This window comes from Aplysia californica, unplaced genomic scaffold (assembly GCF_000002075.1).
Source record: "Aplysia californica isolate F4 #8 unplaced genomic scaffold, AplCal3.0 scaffold01279, whole genome shotgun sequence".
Taxonomy (NCBI): domain Eukaryota; kingdom Metazoa; phylum Mollusca; class Gastropoda; order Aplysiida; family Aplysiidae; genus Aplysia; species Aplysia californica.
In genome coordinates, this window is record NW_004798549.1 from 74202 (window position 1) to 87032 (window position 12831).

The 12831-nt window shown below is 37.5% G+C and overlaps 1 protein-coding gene and 1 long non-coding RNA gene across 3 annotated transcripts in view; one reads left to right on the forward strand and one right to left on the reverse strand.

Annotated features, from left to right (window-relative positions):
- The window catches only part of LOC100533557 (programmed cell death 8), a 16922-nt gene extending 11847 nt beyond the window's left edge, over positions 1 to 5075 (reverse strand). The window contains exons 1-4 of one of the 2 annotated variants that reach the window (XM_005112456.3): positions 4961 to 5075; positions 2175 to 2398; positions 1306 to 1308; positions 75 to 183 (exon numbers count right to left, since the gene is read on the reverse strand). In XM_005112456.3, the coding sequence (XP_005112513.1) occupies positions 75 to 183; positions 1306 to 1308; positions 2175 to 2398; positions 4961 to 5033 (409 nt within the window). In that variant the 5' untranslated portion in view covers positions 5034 to 5075. The remainder of the gene's footprint in view (positions 1 to 74; positions 184 to 1305; positions 1309 to 2174; positions 2399 to 4960) is intronic. The other variant, XM_013090434.2, reaches the window with a different exon arrangement.
- Positions 5076 to 5895: 820 nt separating this feature from the next.
- LOC101860222 lies at positions 5896 to 12794 on the forward strand. The gene is made up of 3 exons (XR_221201.3): positions 5896 to 6107; positions 8276 to 8434; positions 9665 to 12794. It is a non-coding gene; the product is annotated as an uncharacterized LOC101860222 (long non-coding RNA).
- The last annotated feature ends 37 nt before the right edge of the window (positions 12795 to 12831 follow it).

Sequence of the window (12831 nt, forward strand, 5' to 3'; positions counted from 1 at the left end):
GCCCGCCTCCCCAACTTTCACACACACACACACCCCTGGAGTAAAAACTAGTGACTGAGTTGTGTTAATATTACCTTCTTCTGAGCTAGAGCTGGCAGCGCCTTCATTGCTCCCGTTAGTCTTGTATTTGAATTGACTGAAGTCAGTGTACGCGTGCAATTCTAGACATCCTGTTTTGTATAGCTGAAAATGACATGAATTCACAACATAAGACACTTAATTTCAAAACAGCAGACATATGCATGACCATATATGCTACCAATACTGCAGTCCGGACCCACATTTTAAAATTGGATTTTATTTTAACACAAGTCTACATTTTTCACAAAAAAGTCACTGCAATATTGTTTAAAGTAAAGACCCGAAAATAAAACACCTTTAAGCATTTATACCTTTGATTGATGACAAACTTCAACCTGTTCCAGTTAGTTCACAAGTTAAATACAAGAAGCAAGTTCTAGGTTTCTGCCTGTTGTGCCAATCACCCTCAAACCAAAACACCCAGTAGCACAAAATCTGTATTTCTATTATCTTTCTTCTTATATTACATTCTGAGTCCAGAAATCATTTACTCATGATACAGTATTTGCTAGCCAATTTTCTCCGTCTTTGTTATCATTCTTTTAAAATTATGGACTTGCAAAAGAAATAAGAAGAAAAAAAAATCTCTGGATTTAAAACAGAAAAAGGGAATTATAACACAAGACACAAGGGAAGAAATCAGAACTTGGCAACACCAACACAACACAACAAGTACATAACATTTGACAAAAGGTGAGTCAAATAACAACTTATCATGCTACACAGAGTTTGCTAGCTATTCCAAATTCTGAACATTCAAATAAATAGTGGCCTGTAACGACCATGCGGAAGACACACACAGCCTTTTTATCAGACTTCCATCCTTTATACTTCATAAAATACACACATATCAATTTTTAAAATCAAAATTGAATCTGGATCATTTTCATTTCCAGTATCTCTTTTTCAGTCTGAAAACATGTTAACACATGAATTAACAAAACATGCTTTTCAAAAAACTATTTTTTCCCGTACTTTTTTTTTTATCGTGTCACAGCAATGAAACGAGAACAAATAAGTCTTCTTATCAGACACAAACACAAGTTTTAGCAATTAAAACTCAATACACCACCAAATTTCTGTTTTTCTGATATCACGTAACAAGAAACACAGGAATGCAAAAATAGAAGAACTTTTGACCAATCATCACAAAATCAAAATCATTTGACACTCAACATATTTTTTTAGAAGCTCAATATGGCTCTCACAGAAAGGTGTCCTTACACACTGCAATAAGAGAAGAAAAATATGATCAAAGATCTGTTACCAAACAACAATTCCTGTAATTATAAGTTATAATATTTATATATTTTTATACTCGAGGCACACAGGATGAAGATTACAATATATATACATATATCAGAAGCCAAAAAAATGTTTTGTAAATTGAGCCAACATTTCTAGAGCATAGAAAGTATAACAAGTCAAGAAGACTTTGTATTCAGTGTAAACATTTCTGTAGCATAGAAAGTATAACAAGTCAAGAAGACTTTGTATTCAGTGTAAACATTTCTGTAGCATAGAAAGCATAACAAGTCAAACAGACTTTGTTACTGTATGCAATCAAACCATCAGACAAGGGCAATGAACTTGCACATTATCACTGATAATCATCCTGATAATTCTTAGCCACTATCCAAACTAAACTGGGGAAAAGGCAAAGGTCAAGTACCTGTAAATATGTTAAAAAAAGAACCTGTTTTATCTCTAGCAAACAACTAGCCACTAAGCGCACCCACTATTTAACTATGAAAGGAGGGGGGAGTGTGTGTGTGTGTGTGTGTGTGTGTGTGTGTGCAAGCTATTGTTAGGAATATTTTCATTATAATGAGCAGAAAGTCTGAAAAGTGGAGCTGGGTGATGATTTATAAGTTTTGAAAAATCAACACTGCACGAATTGCCAACAAAAACTTTCATAAAAATTTTGAAAAGCTCCCCTAACTTTTTATCTCACTACACCTATTCTATGGCCAAAGGTCTACAGGACAATTCAAACACATGACGAAACGACATATATTTGCATATTTTCACAACAGACAAAAACAAACAAAGGAAGACCACAAAATAAACCGAACAATTACTACGATACTTACAATAGTATATGTGATTCCAAAACACAGTGCTCCTGCTGCCAGCATCAAATTTCTCTTCTGCTGCGTCTTGTTGAAACTCTCCTGCCAGCTGCCCTCGGGAACCGGCATAAAGTCCATGTGGTTCTTCTGTTCTTTCACGACCTGCTTGATGGGTTTCCAGTGGTCCGGGGTGTGATGTCCACCCATACATCTTGCCTGAACTACGACAGGTGTTCTGCTGACTTCTGTCTCAGAGAAAATACATATATTACAGTAATTTCTTATTATGCCCACACAAATATACACAAAATTTATGACTTGTTTCAATGGGTACTTGTCAATTAACTCCCCCCCCCCACCCCTCCAAGAAACTGGTCTTTGCAAGAGTAAACTGATCAGCTTTGCACAACTGTGGCACGCAACTGTACTTGGTGCTGATCTAGGTGTTCATACCACGCGAGACCAGCGCATGCCTCTATCCCTTCTGTGTCATCTTTACTTTTACTTTTAGAATTTTTTTAAACAGCATTGTTACTACCAATGACAAAATATGTGAGTGCTTCACGCACTTGCAGCTTTTGTTTTTCTCTCCGTCTCTTACTGCTGTTTCTGGACTAAAAATAACACACATCAACTGTTGTCAAGGTCATTATGGCATAGGAACCCGGTAGGCCCTTTTCATCAAACCAGAACCAGAGAAACTTTTTTTCCAGGTGGTGAGTGAAGCCTACACTTATTGAGTTTAGGACCATCAAGGAAACCTAAACGGGCACAACTTGCACTCGAGACCTCCGAGATTTTTCGCTCTTATAATCCGAGAAGGCTAGGTGTTAGTTCTTACTTACTTACCCTAAGATCAGGGATGTGGCTGAAAGACAGTAGTAGTAAGAAGGAGCCAAGGAATAGAGGCAGTGAAAGGCTGTAGAAAGAGTCAAGAGCCCTGAGGAGGGGGCAGAAAGTGGAGACGAAAGCAGATGACAGAATGTGGTTGGTTTAGAGAGCACGGAAGAAGGTGAAAGGAGAAAATTATCCTTCACTGTCAGGTTTCGAACCCGTGACTTATTGAATGAGAGGTGAACATCGTACCTCTAATTTAGACCACGAGAGTCCCCTTCTACTAAATTAACTTGAACTAATGCTATAGGCCTATAATAGACCAAATAGGTTATATTTTATAAACAAAAGACCATCTACAGTATTTGTCTAGTCTAGGTTCATATTACACATGAAGCTGCAGCGAGCACCTGTGATTGATCCAAATAGAGATGACGTATTTCAGAGTTCTATTTTTGCCGTCTTCCGGGCCTCCCCTAGACTCACAGTCTAGCCGTACTTATTCTTAATATGATGGCTAGACTGACCATTTACAAAAAACAGGCCTACTGAATTGTAAATATACATTTTTAGTGAGCAGTACCTAAAGTATTTGTATTTGAGACGAAACCAGGTGCCTTAATGACAGTGCATGTATTTTAAACCTCCTGTTTTCTAATCTTAATAGGGCCTAAGATAAGTACGGCTAGACTGGCAGTCTAGCTGTACTTAACTTGACTTAAGTGCGGGTAGACAGCCAGTCTAGCCGTACTAAGGACGGCTAGACTGTCAGGCTAGCTGTACTTAATACTGATGGCTGAATTGTAAATGAAATTTTTAGTGTGCAGTACCTAAAGTATTTGTATTTCAGACAAAACCAAAAGGTGCCTTACTGACTTGCATGTATTTGAACCTGAATAATTACTAGATCTAGATCTAAATGAGACCTGAGTACTTAACAGGCTTGAGTCGATTGGGCCAAACCTAGATCTAAGTACGGCTAGACTGGCAGTCTAGCCGTACTTAAGTACGGCTAGCCATTTCGTTTTTTATTCGCCCCCTCCTGCCTACCCACCTGTAATCGGTACCTGACTTCAAGTTGGGGAAGTAAAGGACTAATTTTTTTTTTTTTCCTAAAAAAATAGGCCTATAAGATAACTCAAAAAGCATATGTGTGATGTCGCGACTTAAGAAAAAAAATTAGTCTGGTCAACAGTTCTAGGCAAGGCCTACTCGAGAGGGAAACCCAAGAGTCTTGGGGGAAACCCTGGAAGACGACAAAAATAGACGGCAGAAATACATCATCTATATTTGGGCCAATCACAGAGATGTGCTAGATCTAGGTGCTCGCTGCAGCGTCATGTGTTCATATTAGTCATATAGTCATTTTAATATAGAGATAGGATCTCTAATTTAGTCTAATTCTATGCTACACACGTCATCAGGTTCTTGTAACTATACTAATAATTCATGACGATTTATGTCCTGCTATTGACTCATTCAATCATTGGTTGGGCCAAAGCAAGAGAAAAGACTTGAGGCAGAACAAAAATTAGGCCTAAAATTAAAATTAAAAATCCAACAATAACAAGTCCAAGGTCCAAAGCCAAAGGCAAGCCCAAGGCATCCTACAATGAGGTGCCTCGCCTCCTAAGTCCTAGAATCTAAGTCTTAGGCTTCTCTACATCAGAGATTCCTCTTCTAATAAAGCTTGTTCAACGGAATGTTGTGTATTATGGTGAGTGTAGAATGGGATTCAAGTTCACTGAACTGAATCAAAACTTCTTTTGACATTCATTGTCATTGTTGTTGCATTTTGTAGTGACCGTGTAATTTCGATTTTTACTTTCTCTTTCAACTTTCATGACTCGACAGCGACCGCTGGTGCAGAGGTTGTTTCGTCAGAACCAAGTTCATAAATCATAGCGACACGACAGACTGAATGGACATATACGCCTTGGAATCATGGAGAAAAGCTGCAACGATACACTTACGCGTCTGAGCAACTATTCTCTTCAAGTTCTGAAGGGCAAAGGTTCGCCGGCAAAGAGTGTGCACTCTGTCCATTTTGTGCGCTGTTGTGGAGTGAGACAGTAAAGCAAAAGAAGACACCGGAACAGGAAAGAAGCGAAGGGTGGTCACAAAACCGGTGTAATATTTTAAAGAACTCCAGAATAAATTTCATAGGCTACAAGCAAGGAGTTTAGAACTTACTTTTAATCTCCTTGGCTACAAGTAAAAGTTAATGCCTCTCGCTTCAGTAAAAGTATTGTCGAAGTTTATTAATACGTGGCTATGAAATATTCCTGCTAAGCTCTAATAACATTAGATCTAAAGCCTGAATACTGTAATATCAAGTTCTACATATCTGAATTTTGCAAAGTCTCATCATATTTTGTTCACCCATGCCTTATTGGTGGCATCTTTTGGCAAGCAGGGGTGCGGTAGCTTGAAATGATCGGTGAATAGTTCTGTTTAAATAAATGTATAAGTATAATAATATTGAACTGCACTAGACAACAAAAAAAAGGAAAATTCTAAGTGAAAACACGGTGTTCTTTAGCCAAGAAATGTTACATCTTTCAGATTGGAAAAAAGTTGAAAAGTCGGGAACGAAGCGGGAAAAACAACAACAGTGTGCACAATATAAGGAGCCTGCAAACGCTTAATTACAGACTAATTCTAGTTTGCTTTTTTTTCAAGACACATTATAATCGACTAGCCATGGATAACACAGGCAATGTGTGTGTATGGGTTTGTGTGTGTGTGTGTGTGTGTGTGTGTGTGTGTGTGTGTGTGTGTGTGTGTGATATCATTATCATGTTTAAATCTGCATTAGTTTTGTCATCACTGTCAAAGAAAGCGAAAGTGTGAGCGCCCGAAAGTACTACAAAATGTAATACCAATTATTTTGATACTGCTAGCCTGCCATGCATGTGTCCACGGTACAACAAGAAACGGGAACTTCTCATCTCTCTATTCTTCTTCTCAATCTCACGACTCGATTCACGTCAAAGAATAATGTGATGTGTCGAAGCAAGACGTGAATTTGAACGTGAAGTCTTATTATTCAGCTGGCGAAAATCTTTTTTAATGGTGTTGGAACCCACTTTCATGTATGAGTCCCTGTAAAGAACCAAGGTAATTATTTTTGAGATACTTCAGTCTCATACACGTAACAGTAACACTCTTCTCTATGATATTGTTGATTCAAACTTAGTTTACATACATAGGCCTACATTGCATTGTCATTTGTGTCACCACAGTCGCAGTCACTTGAGTCACTGTGTTGTCAACTCGTTACTGTGTTATCAGATATTGAGAAACATCTTGACCCTTCTTTGTCTTTTGCATAGAAACTTGGGACTTGAGGCTAGCAGTAGCAGCACTGTGGCCAGTATTTTTAGTATGAAAGTGGCTCTTCTCACCCGCCCGGAAGTTCTCGCAAAATCAACTCCTCCCCTCTTCTCTCTCTCTCTGTCTCTTTCTGAATACTGTCTATCGGTGTGGACGATCAAATTGCCCAAAACAAAGTTAAAAAATGATGTTAAAACACAAAAGTAAATTAATTTGGTTGTCTACAAAGATGCTACGGCTATATAACTTTTCGAATCGAGCCGAACTACGCGGGTCGCCTTTTTGTTTTGCCCGGAAATTCTCGCGCTACTCCTCTCTCTCTTTCTCTCTCTCTCTCTCCATTGCCCACAGACAAAATTGTACGCTTTTAGTAGGCTACAGTTGTAATGGAACGTTTGTTCACGGCACAGAATTCTACAATTTTTCTGTTATCACAGTGTAGAATTCTGTGGTTTAGGGTGAACGCAAAATTTGGTGAACGCGCACCGGGTGAGAATAGCCACAAGACTCGCCTGCACTATTCTCACTCCGGGTGAGAATAGAGGTGGCCTTTTAGTATAAAAATTTGGCACAAAAACAAATTTATTCACACAAGAAGAAGCTTTTGAATAAATAAACTAAAATATAACAAATGTGCGCTGTTACTGTGACCAATTCAATTTATTTAAATTCATTTTTGAAGCTTGTGCTGGCTTGCTGTAAAGGTTTTAGGAAATGAAAGTGAGAGATTGGTATTCTTCCTTACATGTCCATGATTTTCCCGATATAACGGCAGATTGCTGACTGAATTGACATGTATAATATATATGACAATTATTTTAATTATTCTTGAGGGGAAGAATATCTAGGGGTTTACAGGGGCATGATCCTCTGCTACCCCCCCCCCCCCCCCCCCCCCCCGCCCCATAATTTGATGTTTTGCAATCACATATGTAGGAAATTTTCATAAAAATGATTGATTTGCGACAGTTTTAGTGGCCATATTCTATATATATTGTGATCTGCCGTAAAAACTATGGCTGTTTGACTCCCAAAAGCAGTGCATCTGTTTGCGTCAGTGAAAGTAAAAATTTACCTCCTATATACCATATATAGATATAGTATGATGAGATACACCTACCTGCCAGCTCACCGGTGGCCTGTTGTCTCTCTCTCTCTCTCTCTCTCTTTCTCTCTCTCTCTCTTTCTCTCTCTCTCTCTCTCTCTCTCTCTCTCTCTCTCTCTCTCTCTCTCTCTCTCTCTCTCTCTCTCTCTCTCTCTCTCTCTCTCTCTCTCTGCCTTGCGAATTTCCATGTTGTGCCCTGCTAGTTGTGTTACTTCGTGTTTCCTGAGGGCACAGTCATTAAGAGATGGGTCAAATTTGCAAGTTCCTCACGATGAATTTTGCAAACTTTTTGAAATAGCACTTACCACACAAAAAAACTCTCTGAAAACTGAGTAAATTCTCTTTCCTTGCACACTATTTTTTTACAACTGTTCTCTTTTTATCTCTCAGTTGAGCACTTTTTTAAAATGACCTTTTGTTTCCAAGGCGATGAACTCAAACAAATTCCTCCCAAAACCCAAACAATTGTCTGCTTTCTTATATGTAATATATATAGACAAGCTGTTAAAATCATGTCAAATGTATTTGCCCAGAGAGCAAAATTTTCAAGTAGAGAGAAAAAAACTGTTTCGTTCTTTAAATAACAATGGCACCTCACACTATGTATTTTTTCTTGGGTTTTTTTTTTACGTTTAAAATTTGAATTTCAGCAAAATATTTACTGAGCTCGTACAACTGATACCATAAATTTAGAAACTGCAATGAAAAAATATGTTTTAGATTAAGACTTAGTATATATTTGATGAACAGTGAATCGATGATATGATTATCTTCCACATCCTTTTGTATGGTGTTGAAGAGCAACGAACTTAACTATTTTTTCCCCTTCTTTTGTTTTCTTCATCAGATGACCAGTTTTGGAGTGAAGTGGAAAGTCCATATGGCCGTAAGCAGCAATGAAGTGCGCAGTCTTAACGCTCCCTTAGTGGCCATGTCCCTGACAACTACTAACGAGAAGGGGCAAAAAGAAACCAAAGTTGTGGAAATGAAACTGGAACAGTTTAGGGTACGGTAATGCTTTCTTTCCTAAGTTTTGTCAGTACTTTTTTCTTTTAGTGCTGGTTACGTACTACTATATCTCACATATGGTATGTATATATATATTTTGGGAAAATATTTAATCTTTTCCAAAGCCTCTCCCCCTCCTTCCCTACCTCTTTTTCTCCCTGTCTCCCTCCCTCTGCTGAAAGCCTGGAAGAGATCGTCTTGATGTATCATACTGCAAAGCTAGAATTCATCTCGATGTTCATAGAACAAACAGCTAATAAATGTCCTTTTTGTGACAGGACACCATTCTGTTGGTCCATCCTGTCGGTGAGTAGATATCATAAAGTCTGATGTACTTTTTGTCTTTGGGACGTGGAAAAGCTCGGGCTTTGTGAGTTTTTACAGGCCTTGAAGATTCAGTCCTAATAAAGCACTCCTTTTGTTTGTTTTTTTCGTTCCATTTTTGTGCTCTGCTGTCTCCAAATGTGTAGCTGCATGTCAAAATAAGTTGCTTGTCACACTCAGCTGTTTTGACATATTGGGTAAGACTTTATTATTCTCTCAACTTTGTGTTTGTTGATTCCCCAGCTTCAAGTGACTATGACTTTAGAGATTCTAAAACAGCTAGACTAAAATTGTTTTCTTCCACAATAGGGCTATCTTTACTTTGCCATTGGTAGTGTAATTGTAATGTTGTCAAAATGTGACTTGTGACTCATTTCATTATGTTGCTCCATTAATATAGAATTTGGGTATATGTGTTTTGAGGCTGCCAGTATGCTATTAACCCTTTGAGCCTTGAAATCTTGAGGCTACCATGCCCCTCTGCCTAAGCTCCTCTGAACGATTCACACCTTCATTTGTTTCATTGTCAGAATTATATTCCATATCTCCACTCAGGGTAGTCCTTATCATCACCAACATTTTCCTTGAAAAGATCTTCAAAATAATCAGTAATGCCTGTGTGGTAAACACTGTTTCCGTGCATGTTTTGTCCAAGGCGTGCTGGTTTGGGGGTCAGATAAGGTCTCCCTCATCTGTGTACTGATGGCTAGGCATACGGGCAGTTTTATGCACAACCAATGTACGGGTGCCAAGGGCTCTAAGGGATAAGGTTTATAATTGTAAATTCACTCCAGCTACATTTATGTTGCAGCTTACAAATAACATGTGTTGAGACTTTTAAAAAGACTTAAATTACATTTCATCTGAATTTTATTTGGTTATTTTTTTCTTCTCTTTTTTTCAGAGCATGCTGAGCTCTCTTGAAGAAATTCAAACTGAGATGGAGAATGCAAAGCTGGTTCATTGACAGTCACTTTCAAGAAACATGTTGCCCCCGGTCGTTATTTTAACTCCTATTTTACTCAAGTTTTTTTTACTATCCCAGCCATTTTAATGCCATATTCTAAAATATGATGTCTTGTGTGCAAAAGGCTTTGCATTGATGTTGAGTAAATGTAGTAGCTGCATTTTATGTTTGTGAGTGTGTGTGTGTGTGTGTGTGTGTGTGTGTGTGTGTGCGTGTGTTTGAGAGAGGCTGCACGTTTATTCATCTTGTGGCATTTATTGTCAATGAATGTGAAAGTTTTTGTAAAAAAAAAAAAAGTACTATTAAGCTGTCGTAAAGTTTTTATACCAAAGTACCAAAATGAGTGGAATGCACGGTATATGATGTGACAGTACGTTATTTTTGGTCTTTTTGTTTTTGCCTAATAGTTTTTGCTGTAGTTGACCCAGTTTCTGTTCTCCTGTCGTAGCGGAATGTAAAGGAAAAGTACCGGTGATGATAACAGTCTTTAGTAGACATTCGGGTTTGATTTGCTCCTTCTTTCTTACCAGACTTCTATTAGCCTTACCCCTTTTCTTTCTTTCTTTCTTTCTTTCTTTCTTTCTTCGTAGGCTATTCTCTAGTACAGCATCTCTAATCTTCAGTACTTGTAAAAACCTGTTTGTGTTGCAAGTGAGGTAGAAGCTAATACTAAAACCTGAAGAATGAAAACATTTAATTGTAGTACAATGCGTGTGAAGCACTCAAAAGGAAGTTCTCACCTAAACTTCTGTTTTGAGTGCTTAACATACTATTTGTTTAGTATTCATTTATTTATTTATTTATTCTTCTAATTTTTTTCTTCCGTGGAAGATATTATCCTGATTTCAACCAGCTGTCAATCAATACTCAGCAGTTCCAGCTGCCATTTCATTTTCATAAATCTAAAATATGACATATAATATTCATAGAGTTCTGGGATGCTGATCAATAGCAATTTACTTTTTATGTGTGTGCGTTTGCACTAATGATGACTGCAAGATTATTAGTAATATTAGTTTTCTTGAACAATTTTTGTCTTGAATATTATGTTGTGTATCAAGTAGTGGGTTAAGTTGATTCTGTCCAGCAGTAGGACTTTCCAAACTATTGTAAAGAATGCAGTTTTTTCACAGATAGGAATGTTGTTGTCAATGAAATTGAGATTTATAAGGGACTAGGACAAAATGAGTCTGTTGTCACATTTTCATTTATGATTTTATGTGAAGAATCTTTTCAATCCTGACAAATTCGTGTAAAAGTAGATTGATTAGTTTGACCTCTTTGGTTCCACACCTCGGGTGACTGACGTTAATAAAGAGTCCCTAAAGGACTGCTTAGGGAAAAGCAAGGCAGACAAAGAAAAACCAGTCCACGGAGTTCATGTTTTGAATTTTTAAAAAACTGTTTAGTGATTAGAATAGAGAAAAGAAATGGAAGAGTTTACGTATTTTGTCAAAAAGGGGCACCGATAAATTTTACTTCAGCTTCAAATTTTAGCCAGTATATCTACAACTGAATGTGACAAATTACTCTTTTTATCATCCGGTCTCAGATGTTTTTGGAGAAATATTACTCACGAGAATATGAAAAGAATTGCCTATTTAATTTATTTCAGAAATGTTTATTATTTGGAACTCAGACATATATATGGTAAGTTTGATTTGGGTCCATTATTAGCTTCATTGGTATCATGCTAGACTGTGAAGAGGATGGCACTGGTTTGAATCCCCAGTTGGGCATTTTGAACTTGATTTTTTTGGGGAGAGCTTTTTAACACTTTGCATCACATCTCGCCTCCGATCAGCGGTATTACCCGCCCCTTAAATAACCTATTAGTGTTGATAGGGATGTTAAGCCTATACCATTTTTTTCAGCGATATTTACCACTCAGTTTCTTTCGATTTCCCCCCAAATGCCTTTTGCCTTTGATGGCAAGGGTTTTTACTATAATATATGAGCCTTGTGATGGAAAAGTGTGAAGGCTCTGTGCCCATTTTGTTTGATCCTATCGGAGATGGATGTAAAGTTCACAGGTCACGGCTCTTAAATGATCTTACAGTGTGGTAAGAGGCTTTAAACCTATAGTACAATGTCCAATGCATTTTGATAGGGTTGAGGTACACACCCACTGTTCATGTAAAGATCTGACTTTATGATGTGTAGGCAAATTTCCAGCTGTACCGGTATCTTATAATATTGTCATTCATTTTTCTCTCGATTTCACATTCAAGACAAGGCTGCATGTAGTCAGGATACGTGGACCAGAAAGCTTTACAATGGAGTCAGCTTAAACTGAAATCTAAGGGTCTTCCTGATTTTCTTTTGTTTAGCTGGGTATTCGTTTTGAGAGGCTGCTCAAATAGAAAAAAGAATCTCTGTTAGTTTCTTTTCTTTCAGTTTACAGCTGTTTTTTGGATTAATCGTGTTTAGTTTAAGAGGACTCTACCATACAAAGGGCCAGTACTTTCAGTATTTGCAAATGTCGGTTGAATGTTTTTCCTGTTGTATCCATACTGGATATTATGTGAAGGCTGGCAGTACGCTACTGCAAAAGTAGATACATACTATAATATGATATAAGCAATCGGGATTGAGGAGGTAATATAAAGGCTATCTGTATGCTACTGCTAAGGTAGATATAAGCCTTGGGGATTGAGGAGGTGAAGTATCTTATTTAAGCCGTTCGTGTGAGTCATTGTGAAGTTATGTGGGCCTTTTTTTTTTCTTTTTTTTTTTTTTGAAGGATGGCTTTCAATGTTCATTTTAACTTTTCAAGTCATATGGATCTCATCTTTTTTTTATTTGTTGTATTCAAGATCTGGTAATTATCAACTAACCTTTGAGTGATTTAAAAAAAACAGTCAGTGTGGATAGAAATGATTAGGAAGAAGTGATCTGATTGTCCATGATCTATTGTCCACGTGGCTATTTTTTATTCCTATCACTAAGTGATAGACTTTTCCACTCCAGTTGTACCGACCTTTTTCTTTTTCCCTTCAGTAACAAATATGATTAGGAAAAGGGAACTTTATATTGTAGCTTGCTTACAATAAAATTTGAAAAAAAAGAGTTCTTAATTTGTGTTTCTTTCCCTTCTGCCCCCC